The 13,883-nt window shown below is 42.9% G+C and overlaps 1 protein-coding gene across 1 annotated transcript in view; it reads left to right on the top strand.

The window, feature by feature from the left end:
- Positions 1-5,851: 5,851 nt before the first annotated feature.
- Positions 5,852-13,883, top strand: part of RAPGEF6 (Rap guanine nucleotide exchange factor 6) — a 122,398-nt gene continuing 114,366 nt past the window's right edge. The window contains 1 exon segment of the mRNA XM_030957466.1: positions 5,852-6,020. Coding sequence (XP_030813326.1) covers positions 5,952-6,020 — 69 coding nt within the window. The 5' untranslated portion in view covers positions 5,852-5,951.

A 13,883-nucleotide genomic window follows, 5' to 3' on the forward strand; every position in this document is an offset into this window, starting at 1 on the left:
AGATCCTATTTACTCTACTTTTTATCATATTTAAACTGGCTGCTCTTTGTAGGCATGCCCCATTCTTTTACCAGCTCAACATTGTCGGTCAAAGTGTTGTCCAGTAACAAATGCCACAGATACACAGAATGGTCACATTGAGTTATGCAAGTGCTTGGCTTTTTGCCTCTGAAAATAGCTACTCAGTAGAAAAATACAAATCCCACTGCATGTTCTCTCTGGGTTATAACAGGTCACAGACACAAAATCCTCACTGTTTGTGAAATCTTGCAGCTTATAGTTGTACAACTTTTTACATCCCTGAAAAATTACTGCGAATAAGATATGTTAGATTGGCAACTGGTAACAAACTACTGGTGGAGAGTTTCCCATGCCAAGATTGCTCTTTTTCTTACTTAAGTCTTCATCTTTATCTTTGCCTAGCCCATTCTTTTACCCACCTCCCACTTTCTAATGGTTTTTGGCATGATGTTTCTGACAACAAATGAAGATCTTTCAGCTGAAGCTGTAACCTGATTTTAGCAACAAGGAACATGCAAATGAAGCAGTCACCAGACTCCAGATTGCCTGCTGTCAGGGCAGATTCTCCCCCGCCACCCCCATCTTTAATTTTTTCAGGCTTGAGCATGGACATCTGTATACTGTTTCTGGATACCTCCAATATCTAGACAGGTCCATATGCTCTTTTGGGTTTTGTCAACAAAGTGCTGGGACTGGAATCACATATCTGTAGGTTGTGTGTAGTAAAATAAAGTGGCAGAAAACACAAAAAAAATTGATACAAGAGCCTGTTTCAGAGAGAGTTGTTCCATTGTGGAGTGTGTAGCAAGCCACCAACTTGTGGCTTGGAGCAAAGCAGCTGGGGTTTAGATGTTATTTTGTAACTATTTTGAATGGGGTTTTTTTCAGTTCTTATTTGCTGTTGATAATGTTGTACACTACACCATGCCTGAGGCAGTTTGGATGCTCCGGTGATTTGGCAGGAGCCCTTTTTTTCCTCATCCCACTCACTCAAATTCATCAGGGCTTGGTAACTCCATCAGGGTGGTGGCAGGCCCTGGATGGACCCTTTCAAGTCACTCAGCAGTGGCACGGGACAGGAATGACAGGAGTGCCCTCCTCCATACCTGCTGTTTCCCATACAGACAAGGAAGGGAAATGAGAAAGATGAGAACATACATGTCAGTGTCACGGGACAGCCACTGTTCTTTCAACACAAACAGCTTTCACTGTCCTCACTGCAAACCTTCAGAGAGTGCATCAATGTCTGCCTTTGTGTTCACAGAAACCTTAGTAAATGAATAGCAAATAACCCAATTCACTGTTTCCTTTTCAGATTGTCCCTGACTTGGGAACAGGACTCCGTAAGCACTGGCCAAGGATTACATGACACAAAGGTCAGGGTGACATGTTCCCAACACACTGTGCATCCTCAAGCATCAAATATTTGTTACTTCAGAATTTCCACCTGTCCTCCATGAAGCCTTTCCTGTGGGCACCCCATAAATTGCCCTCAGCTGAGAGATGTGTCCTTCAATTGGGACTAAGACTTAGGAAATTGTTACTGCCTCCAGCTGAGCTATGGCTCAGGCTGCTCTTGGGAGCAGCTGGGGCTTGTCATTCCCTCTCTTTGCATGTTAAAAAAATCTTTCAATCTTAAGGTTCCCTGAATTTCCAGTCCATTTACACCAGCACTCAGCACATTAGAGACCATCACAGATGTGTGCCAGTGAACATGAAAAGCAGGGAAAATTGCCACTGAAGGTAAAATGTAAGTAAGGAAGGTGTACCATCCCCACATTGAAAAGGTGTCAGGCTCCCCCTTTGTTTCTGTATTGTTGATGGCTGAAAAATAATATTTGACTGTCACAAAGAGATCTGCAATTGCTTATCTGTACATGGCTTGTACTCTTCAGGAAAAAATCTATATATGGAACAAAAGCCCTTCAGGAAAAATCTGTACTAGATTTTTTTTAGAAGGAAAGTCATGTTAGTCTTGAGTTAAAGAGAAGAAAGATGAGAATTTAGTTTTAAAAAACTAAATGTTAAACCAATATTATAATAACACAGCAGAAAGATAATGATCTCAAAGTTCTGTTTCTTCTTTTCTACTTTGACCATTATCCTTTGAACTGAAGCTCTGGAAATATGCACAGTGGGGAAAAGGAGCTCCAGTATTCAGATCATTTCATTCTTGCTCTTGATTTTTCAAAAATAATTTGGTATTTCACTTTTAATTTCAGAAATGGAAATTTTGAGCTGCAAAATGCTGTCACAGCCGAGAGATCAACGTTCTTAAGTAGCTACCTGAGCAGTGTTGTACCATTTTCAAGAATGTAACTTTCCTGCAAAAGGTGAGCTCTTACAAAATTCCTAATGATCTCTTTGCCTCCCCAGTTTTTCAGAAGTTCATAATCAGAATAAGTACATATGGTACTTCTGTCTGAAGAGGTTCTTCCCATTGGGCATCTCAGAATATTTTGTTTTCCTCTAGTCAGGCAGCGAATTAATTTGTGTATCCTCCTTGTGGTATGTTAACCGTGTACTTAGCTTGTAGTTGTTGCCAAAGATGTGCACGAATGTCCAAAGGGATTTTTTTTTCCAAAGCTAAGAAATTAAAACCAATAGCCTAACAGCCAGATTGGAGAATGAGAGGAAGGAAATTGCCAGGCTGTAATAGAACTCAAAGGACGCTAAATACATAGAATACAAAAAAAAAAAAGTTAAAAATATTTCAGTGCATGATGGTTATGAATCTCTCCCAGTGGGAGAGGTGAGGAAGTTGAGTTTTACCCTGAGGAATCTGGGGTGTGCACACGGTGGTAAAAGGCATTACATTAAAAGGCATCTTTGGGAGTGTCAGCAAAGCAGAACAATTGAGGGAACATACTGGGAGGAGGAGATGTACTCTGTAACTCAGCTGCTCTTCCCAAATTCACAATGCTTGAAGCAGAAACATTTAATCTCCAGAGACTGCAACTCATCTGTATTAATAGCAAAGCACCTCTGATTCTTACATGATACAGATACTGTTAGTTTTCAATTAACAACTCTGCAGTAAATGATGCTGCTTTACTTGTGCAGGGATACAATCCAGATAAAGGGGAAGCAAATTTTCCCCTCTGCATGGACAATAGGTGTCCTGCTTGGCCACTTCCCTTAATCCCAACCCTGAAATTACTCACTTGTGAAAGCCTTTTAATTGTGTTTAACCATGTCAGCTTTACCACGTGGAGACATTGGCTGTAACACCAGTAAGCAGTGAGGATCATGACACTGGTTTCCATTGCTCTCCAGATATCTGGGAAAATAAACCCTATGGCTGAAATAGCCCCTGAAATAACTGCAGCTATTAGAGCCATTAGCTACCAAAAGTCAGGTGCTTTTGGAGTGAGAGAAGTCTTGTTTCATGGGTCAGGTGAGCCAAGCAATTAAATTGGAATGGCAGCTTTGGTTCCCATGGAATACTGCTGGTTCCCTCACTGCTCCTGTGCCTAGGCTGGCGTTCAGGATGGGAATTTGTGTGCCAAAGAAAAAGGAATTTTTAGGCTACTAACTTTATTCCCACAGTAAGTGTCCACTTCTGTGTTTTGTTGTAGGAATGCTGAACAGCTGGAATAGGTGATAAAATGAGTTCCCTTCTAAAAACCAACAGGGCTTAAATTATTTCAGATCCATGAAAATTGTGACTGCGTAGATCTCACCAAAATCTGGGGTTTTCTTGCTAGTTGTTAATTAGTTTTTTTTTCCAGCCACCTGCACCTGGAGAGTATTGACTAATTTTTACATGATCTTTAAAAATGAACTGAGCTGGTAAAGCTCTTGATTTGCTATTATATCTCTGATTTTAAAAAAAAGAATCTCCTAACAGAAAAGGATTCATGCTTCAGTTCTTTTCTTCTCCTTAGTTACTCAGGAGGACTTTTTCTCTCTATCTTTTCCATTTGGTTCCTGGCAGGGAATCTCTGAAGATTCCCACACCACTGGAAACAATATTTTATGTACTAAAGTTGAAAGAGGATAACATGTTCTGCCAAATAACTAGTATAAACTTCTGACCTTTGGAAGAATAATAGACCTGATATTTGGAAATCTTACATTTACAACAGAAGTTCAAAGAGAACAAAAAAAAAAAAGAGAAAGAAAATGAGTTTTGATAGAGTTCATGAGACTGAAACTTGTGTCTTTCCTGTCAGTTTTGGGAGCATCTCATATTCTCTCTGTTGTGCGTGAGGTGTAATGACTGTGATGTTAAGAGCAGCTTTTCTTTAGATCCTTGCTGTCCATCCCATGGTTCTTGTGCCTGCAGTGATACCAGGCACAGCATCAGAACAGTCTGCACTGGAGGAAACGTCGTATTTCCTGAGATTTTTTTTTTGAAGAAAACAGTAAAAATATTATAAAACAACGTGGAAGGGACAATCAAGTCCTTGAGCACAACAAAAGTAATTGTGCCATAAAGGGCAAGTGGTAAAGAGAACGGGAAGGGTTAGCTGGAGGAAGGGCAGGAACAAAAACACTCTTGGTTATTAGGCAGGAAAGAGGAAAAAGCAAAAGGGCAAACACAAGCTGTATGCCTGCAAAGCTTTGATCTCATAAATTTACAGAATCGGACTTGGAAGGAAAATCTTGCGATGTGTGTTTGGTACGTGGCTGCTTCCTGTTGTCCCCGAGCGGCCGTCAGGGCCAGCAGTGCAGGGCTTGGAAGGAGTTTGTAAATCCCCACAGGACCCCCGAGCTGTGCTAGCGCTTTCCTTACTAAAGTATTCCTTATTTGTATTTAATGCCGAGCTGTCTCCGGCGAGGCAGCGGGACCGAGCCCGGCCGGCTCTGCAATCCTCACTGGGCACCGCGAGGATGGGGCCGCTCCTGCAGAGGCGACCGAAGGCAAAGCTCGGAGCAGCTCAGGAGCCACGGAGAGGAATCAACACTCGATGAACTGCAGCGTGAGGGAAAGGGGGAACGCACGCAAACTCCGCGGGAGCGCTGCCATGACGCCATGACACCATGCCTGGTGTGACCTGCTCACGGGCACTGTGCTCCCAAGCGATGCAGAAAACGCTTTCTTTCGGCTGTTATTGCTGAAGAACGCGCCTCATGTCGGCTGCCCAGGCAGCACAAAGCGACTTTCACCAGAGCCTGGCGGCCTCCTGGGGCCCGGCGCGGCCGCACCGCGCATGCGCCCGGCCCCGCCCAACCCTCGCGAGCCTTCGCTCCGCGCTGGCCCCGCCCCCTGAGAACGCCGCCGCGCTTGGGGGCGGAGCTCATCACAGTCCCGCCCACTCCCCCTCCACCCCGCCCCTCTCTCTTCTTGCTGATTCTCTGGGTTAAAGCGCCCGCCCTCGCGTTTTTCTATACCGGGGGATGCGCGGCGGGTGACCGGGGCGGGGGGTCCGGCCGGGGGTGGCGACTCCCGGCGTGTTCAGGACAGACGCGGGGTCGTACCCGGCTGCGGAGTTTCTCTCCGGACCCTCTGGCGCCGTGCCGCGGAACAACTCGCCCGTCCGCATCGCTTTGTGCGGGCGCGGAGGGCGGAGCCGCGGGGGCCGAGCGCGCGGGGAGTCCCGCTCGGGCCGGTAACTTCGCGCACGGAGCGCTCGCGCCGCGATGGGGAGCGGCGCCGGCCGCCCCGGGACCGCGCCGGGAGCCGCCGCCGCCCGCCCCGAGCGCCGCCGCCGCCGCTGAGCCCCAGGCGTCCCGAGCGCCGCCCGCCTGGTGAGCAGCCAGCCCGGCGGCGGGCACCGCGCCCGGCCCCGCTCCCGCCCCGGCCTCCCCGGTCCGGGCCCCGGCGCGGGGAACGTTGCGGGGTGCGTCCCCGCGGGCCCGGAGCGCGGCGGAGCCCGGGCAGGAGCCGCGGCGCTGTGATCGCGGTGTGATCGCGGCGCGCCCCGCGGCAGCGCCCCGCCAGCCGCTCCCGAGGCGCCGCGGGGCGGGGGGCGCCGGGCTGGAGGATGAGCGCCCCGGTGGAGCCCAGGATCAAACAGGCGCTGCGGAAAAAGCCCGCCGAGCGGACTCCGGAGGTAAGGCGGTTCCGGCTCCTTCCCAGCGGGTCCTTTTATTTACTTTCTCACTTTTCCTTTGCGTAAATCCGTGTCCCGACAGCGCGGGATCTGCGGTGCGCACACAGACCGGGCTGGCGCACAAACTTCTGTCTGGAGCTCGGTTATTTATTTATTTATTTCTCTCCGAAGTTGGCCCTCTCGGGACCAGCAGAGGTTTAAACGCCCAGTAACACGCTGGGTACAGGCACAAAGGCGCTTCATGAAGTGCTTCGGGCCAGCTGTAGGAAGAAGAACAACAAGAAGTAGATCTTCGAAATTAAAATGATGCATATTTCAGTGATGCAAAACTTCTGGGAAAAGTTAGGGAGCTGAAAGGCTTTGCTTACCTGTACAGTGATGCAGATTTAAACAAAACCAAACTAATTATGCTGCCCAGACTTCATAAAGATGTTTCTGCAGTGAGTGGGAGTGTAGAAATGTGTGAGGCTGGTAAGCTACAATAAAACGCATTTTCCAATTAACTGCCTTCTCTGTCCCTTCCCCACAAGCTACTCTGTAATCAGCCATGTATTTTTGGGAATGGTAATGTCATGGAGCATTACCTTAATAATGAAATAGGTTTGATATCATTTGCATTTGTTGAAGGTCTGATGGGAGTTTGTTTGCTTACTTACCCTTTGCCTTCCTTCATTTGTTTCCCTTGCTGTGATTTTTTTTTTCATGTGTTCAAGAATTAGTGCTATGAAGTGATACACTCTTAAGTTTTTCCCTTGGAGACTGGGAAACATCTGTTCTCCCTTGGTACTTCATGGAGAGCAGAATGTCCTGCCTGGTCTTCCTTATAAGTTAATTATGGAAGGGCTACTTAGAGAGCTGCTCAGAGGCTGCTCCGGGGTTCATCCTAGCAGGGCAGAGTCCCTACTTCCCTTTCAAGTCGGCTGAGTGAGTGAAATACAGATGTTCAGTCCCAATGGTTGCTTGCTTTGGGATATCCGGCGCATTCCTCCTTGTGTCTCTACATTAATGATGAGGCAGTCTCAATGTCCATTCTTTTTTCCTTACTTTTAGCACTCCTCTCTACTCTCTTCTTGCTTCAGAACTTTCTTTCTCTTCAGCTGGAGTCTTCAGTTAGAAAAATTCCTTTGCTAGTGTGGCTTGCAGTGTTGGGCAACTGGGTTCATCACAGAAGTGTCATTCAGGAGTTGGCATTCCGTGCTGGCTCGTCATGGCTTGGACTGTGGGGAACAGGTAATCTGCCTTGGCTCAGAACCCCTGCTCACCACTGCTTGCTGTGCCAACCTCTGTGGCTGTGTAGGGCTTTTTGTTCTTTTTTTTTGGGCATCCCCACGTCTTCCCCCAGCAGCCATCATGGGATTCCTTGTGGTTGTCACCTTGTGTTGGCTAAAATGGCCTTAAAATAATTATTTTGCTTAACCTTGTAGTGTTAAACTATCAGATATCACAATGACTGACTGCTTGTGGGTTTGTGTGCATTTGTGTAAGTTTCCATTGAGACTGACATGAGCGTTGTGTGCACGTTTGAATTTGCCAATGTATCTTAATTGTGGGAAAAAAATCTAATCTTTGCTATCTAAGTAATAATACTTCTAAAATTATTTTAAAAATCTAAATTCCCTTGTTAATTTGACCCTGTTTTGGCAAGCTAATTTTAGAGACACTGCACAGTGAGACTACTTGTGATTAAAGTTAAACATGTACTTAAAACTTGGCAGGATTGGGTCCTTGGTTCTTGCTCCCTGTTGCTGAGTAGATAATTACAGTTAAATCACTTTTATTTTTTTCTTAGGATAGTTTTGTTTACATACATTTAGAAAGAGAAGCTTTTCCCCGATTTGATAGCAGGGGGTGCCCAGTTTGGATCTGTGTTACCTGCTCAAGGTACCAAGCTTGGAATCCCCTGTCACAGTCACGCTGACAGATTTTCCCAACATCTGCTCTGGGATGTGAGGACAGATAGGGTGGCGAGTGAACTGGAGAAAACAATTGCAATGTTGTTTATTCATTTATTTATTTATCTCAACATCCTGACTTGTCCTCTTTCCTCTCTAGGCTGCAGGACTTGGGGCAGGGAAGCTGAAACCTGTTTAGCTCAGCCATTAGGATCAGACCCAAATTTCAGGTGTCCCTGCACAGGATGAACAATCTGGTGACTCCTGCCTTGAAGTATCCAGTTGTGCACAGACTAACGTGTGTGTGGCTTCATTTCTCCCTCCTACTCTGGTGGGAAGGTATCATCAGTTCCTCCCACACGAAATCAGCTGCGTGGGGCTGCTTGTGCCCTTTGACTGCGTTTTTGTGCAGGAACCCCCTCAAATTCCCCGAGCCACCATTGGTATTTTATGATAAGCCAAAGCTGCTCAACCACTAGAGTTTTAATTGCTTTCAGCCCCTTTCTGCCCCCATCTGTGCTTCTGATCCTGCAGTTTATATGAGCAATTTACCTGGGTATTTATTACAAATTACAGGGTTGGGGCTGTGCTGATCAGTAGCATGGTCTGGTGCTTCATTCCTGTCATCTGTGCAGCCTCTGGAAAAATACAGATAAACACTCCACATGCCAGATTTCCCTTACAAGTAGTACAATTATCCATCTGATTTCAATTGTAGGTTTTTTCCTTGACAAAATGTTTTAATTTCTAAGAATTATAAAACTAAGCAGGGAGATTCTAAAACATTTTTATAATTTACTTATTTTGAAAGTTACCTCACCGTCTTGCTGAAGTAAATGTTTTAGTTCCTGATACTACAAATATTTTTGTTTGGAAAAATCTGTGTTAGGGCAAGTTTTCAGTGTTGTGGTAGCATTCCAATGTTTGCTAATTGTTAAAGTGTATAAGTTATGCATATTAGGCATGTACACACTTGATTTTTTTTTTTAGTTGTTGTTGCTCAGATACTTCATGCATCTTCATGAAGATGAACATGTAATCTTCTGTTTATTTTGCCAGGGGGAATTATTTTGATGAATTTGTAGGGATTATAGCAAAAATTTAATGATGCATGCATTTTTATGTAATTTTATGTATGCATATATATTTTATGTATTTTTTTAAAGTAACACAGTATTGTGTTACCTGTTTAGAATCTTTTTTGGAATTATTGACAACTGGCAAATATTTTGCTCCCTTTCCTCTCTTTTGGAGGTGCATATTGTTTATATGTGATGGAAATGACTTCTCATGTGGATAGAGCTCCAGAATGTTTCCTAGTGGACTGATGCTTGTGTATGTAGCAGGTGCTGCTCTGGGATTTCAGCGAGTCCCATTTAGGCAGATGTCTGCCTTGCCTGTTCCCTGATGGTCTGTGCCCCTGTGCTGACACTGGAAATAAATCTGTGTACCTGTCTCTCAGGTATGGCCTGAAAGTGCAGAATTTGTGAGTAAACTCTCAGATATTAGTTTTGATAATAGATTATCCTAACAAATCATCTCTTCTGTCTTGTCAGAGGGCGGAAGCTCTGGCAGTAGTTGGATACTTAAAAAAAAAACCATCATGCCTATACTTAAACAATAGGATTTCTTACACTTGTTTAATATTTTAATACATGCATTTTCCTCCCAAGGTTATGCAGATGCCTATGTGATGGTAAATCTGTGAGTGTTTATTCATGGAGATCCTCCAGTTTTTGCCTGGGAATATGGGATTTACTGTGCAGTGTTTCTTGTCACAGGTGGGGATATTAAATTGGTAATTTGGGAATATTTTAATAGGAGAAAATCTTTAGTTCAAAGCAGTAGAAGGGAAGGATGAATGCTTATGCCACCATGTGTGTGCTCTCATTAAATATTTAATTTTTTTGAGGCCTAGAGTTCCTTATCAGCTCCATACAAAGGCTCTGATGTTGGTCTTAAGGGGGGTTGTTCATGCTGCCACAGATAAGGACTCAGTGGTTGATAGGGCCAAACAGCAAATGATTGTGCTCCTTTTTCTTTGTCTTTCCTTCTCCTCCCCTCCCGTGAGCAGGCTCTCTTCCATTTTTAATGGAACCTCTTCCCAATATAGTATCTTTTTAGTTCTTCATGACTTTGTTCTAGACAGTGTTTACTTTTGTGCCTCAGAAAGCTTTGCTTTTATTTGACTTCAAAGAATTGGAGTTTATTTTTATACTCTGAGCTCTTGTATTTTCCTAACTTCATCTTTTTGCAGTAATTCTTGATTAATGTTAATTCGACTTCATTTGGCAATAGTAATTCTTTCTTCTCTTCCTGTTCCCTTTTTATTAATACAGTGGAAAGAGGAAAAAACCTAATTTGCAGAATTGTGTCATGGCAGTGTCTGCTGCTTGGAGCGTGTATGTGATGCTTCTTGATGGCTTAGATGTAGAGAAATAGATCTGTGTGAATGTAAATCATGCACAAATGGTACATTGATAGGCATTATGAAATAGCTGTAATAAATAAAATAAATTATTGTTGACAGCATAACAAAGGCACTCTTGTACTGTAGCACAGCTGAGCCAAACAGAGGAGAACATCTGCTTCTTGTTTCCAGAAATAACTGGTATTTTGAAGTGGGTTTTTTCATCCTTTTAATAATTTTCTGTAAACTCAATAGGTGAAATGGGATTAACCATTGTAGAAATCTGTTGTTTCTAGAATCTGAGGTGAGCTTTTAGGAATGTAACTGTGTCAAGGTGGTGGCTTTGGATAGCCATTGAAAGTAATGAGAATTGTAAAGTCACCACAAAAGTGGGGATGCTTGCAGTTATTGTAAAGCCAAAATAAATTTGTGTTAAATGAAGTGGCAGATGCTGGTTTCTATTTATTAAAAGCACCTTACTGTTAGTATGTGGGCCTCTAAAACAGAGCCAAAGGAGTGATGGACACTTGACTTCTGCCATAATTTTCTACTACCTAAGCTACCTCTGCCTTACACTTTCATTCCCAAATTTCGTGATCTGTTTTTTATAGGTGACACTCTTTAAGACTTTGTCATGCAGTTACCAGTTCTGGAGCTGAAACTGAAGATGAACAGCAGCCAACTGCTGTAAAATCCTTGAGATTATTTTGTGTTTTTGTGCTTTGGTGTCTTTGTCAGAGAACCTCCTGAAACCTTGATCAAAGGTGCGCTGACCAGTGCTACCTGACTTTGATCCCTCACCACGCAGAGACTTAGGCTGGTCTTGGCAAGTGACTGTGCTGGGAACCTGGAAAAGACCTTTAAAGTGGGAAAATTAGTTATCACTGATGATAACCAAAAGGATAGAACACGTACTGACGTGCCTGCAATTTACTGCTAATGAATTCCTTCCTGGGCCCTTGGGTACCCTGTGCACATTGCCTTTCTGCACTCATAGGGCAACAATTATCTTTTACAGTTAGAAAAACATAAAACTTGTAATATGAATAATTTATAAGTAGTTCTGTGAAGGCAACAATTAGAGTTTTACTTATGTTCAGTATGATTGAAAAAATCAAGTGCACAGAAATTGATTAATGGACAAAAATGTTGAGTAACTGCAACTTCAGAGAAAGACTTGCATGTATGTCATTGACGCCATATTCCATCAGCATCTTGCTAGGACTAGGAAAGACCTAGACTTGTGACGTTTTCTTAAATATTAGATGAGTCTCTTTACATAAAATGTGTTGTAAAGCTTTTTTATGGCCACCTACTAAAACCAAAGTTCAGAACAGAGGTACATGAGGAGTGGCACATTGAGTATCATAGTGCTGGCTGACAGCTGTTAAGATTCAGTCTTATTCACAAGCAGACTACGGTTTCTGTGTTAATGAAGTTGAAATTCTTATTACTTTTAATGAAACAGTCATGAACCTTCTCTTTTCTTCCTGTGCTTCCCTGCCACATAGCTTTTAGTTGAAGGTAAAACAAAACCACATTTTTTTCCCCAACTGCTCATTAAATGAGTGTATTTAAGCTCATGGTAAATACAGCATTGAAAATCCTGGAGGATTGTCCAACAAGCCTCAAAGCTTTGGGAAAACAGCGTCTCTTCAGCTGCCAGCTTCATGAGTTAGGAAGTTTATAGTGCTTAGATTTTCCTCTATTTTGTCTTGTGCTTTAGGTGGGTAGTTGTCTCTTATTTTGTTTCTTAACACAGTGTAGTATCATGAGTCTTCATCTCAATTAGACCTGTGGTTTTCCTATAATAAAAAAAGACAAGCATGCAAACTCTTATATTACCTCAGTAAATGCTGCTTGATAATTCATTTTCATAAACTTCATGTATGTACTTTGTTTTCTGAGGTGATCAAGAGTGATGTTCTTTGACAGATATATTTTATGTTTCATTCCAAAAATTCAGATAAATACCCATGGATGCTTGTTGGCAGTAGTTGTTCAGCCTTCCTGAACATCCCTGGGAAGCCAGTGCAGGTAAAATGTGGTGTCCCGTTCCCCAAGACTGGGCAGGGTCAAATATCTTCTCTGAATAACTGGAATTAGCCTCAGTTAACATCTTTAATCTGTGACTGATCACAGGATTGATTTGGAATTCACAAAGTCTTACTTAAAAATCAGTGGTGCTTGGTTATTTTGTTTTCATTGCCATGTGGACGCAGTTCCGTGCTTGTGGCATACAGTCGAATTCTTGGCCAGAGGTACTCAACAACCTGGCTTATATCAGTAGCCAAATAATTCAGATTATTAATATCTGGAACCTTAAGTACAACACACTTTCTGAAGCTGAAATCAGCCCTAAATTAGTTTAACATAAAAAATTCATCTGTTGTTTCAAATGAACCAAAATACAATAGTGGAACATTTACCAGTTTTAACAAATGTTAATCTATGTAAATATTCAGCTATATGGACTTCAGTATCTGTCTTGGGAATGTTTTTTACCTCTTTTTAACATTTTTTTTGAGTTTGTTGTTGTGCTTTCATCAGCAAGCCTGAAGGTGTTACTCATATTAGTCTTGGATTATTTATGTCTCAGAGACGCAAATGAGAGTGCGCTAAGCCTTGGACAAGGTGCCTTGTTCACAGAGGAGGGATCTGGTTTGGCTGTTCTGCAGCTATTATCTGGCTGGAATACCTGAAAGGAAACTACACCTGTAGTTCTCAGAAAGAAATATTTTTTCCAGCGTTCTTAACAGTAAAGCCTGTTGACTTCAGTCAAATAGAGATTTGTGGTTCCAATGAAATAAATCAGGTTTCAGGGCACTGTTTTAGCTTTGACTGCATTTACTGCTTTTATTGAAGTGACTATTGACAAGTAGATTTTTTCATAAAGTCTGTCTAACTAAGTTTCCTTGTTCAAAATTTTTGCAATATTAAGCAAGTTGAGAAAATGAGCATGAATGTTTTGGGACGGGTGAGTTTTTCGATTTTTAGAGGCTGTGTCCATATTAACCTGTTTTGTGGGTAAGGATGTTGAGCACTGTTCTGGAAAGGAAAATCTGCGCAGGAGTGAAAGAATTAAAACAAACTGTGATGGAGATAGGAAAACATTCTGATGTTTAAGTTGCGTTAGAGTAGGTGTATATAATTTGTTAATTATTTTTGGAAGATCATTGTGAACCACAGCTGTTAAAAAAAAAGGAAGTCAAAACCAAACCCACAAAAAACAAAATGCCAGATAAAGTAAACTTTTAATAAAAACTCTGAGAAGTAAATTAGACTGAACATTCATTGTTTATCACCTGGTGTAGGTGGAACACACATACAGTTGTTCTATCTAATAGCTGTGACTTTGTGGTATCTGATCTCCCTGGCAGCTGGGGGATGATCAGGGCTTCTTCCTTGGTTCAGTGAGTATTTGGTGCTCCCATCATTGCAGTGTAAAGTCATGGGCATTGCTCCTCTAAGTGTCCCTGTAATTGGCTTGGAGCAGTGTTGTGAAATCTGGCTGGGGTCATGTTGGTTTCTGAAATTCCTTCTTTAAATATGGTTCTCTGA

Source organism: Camarhynchus parvulus, chromosome 13, assembly GCF_901933205.1.
Source record: "Camarhynchus parvulus chromosome 13, STF_HiC, whole genome shotgun sequence".
In the NCBI taxonomy this organism is placed as follows: domain Eukaryota; kingdom Metazoa; phylum Chordata; class Aves; order Passeriformes; family Thraupidae; genus Camarhynchus; species Camarhynchus parvulus.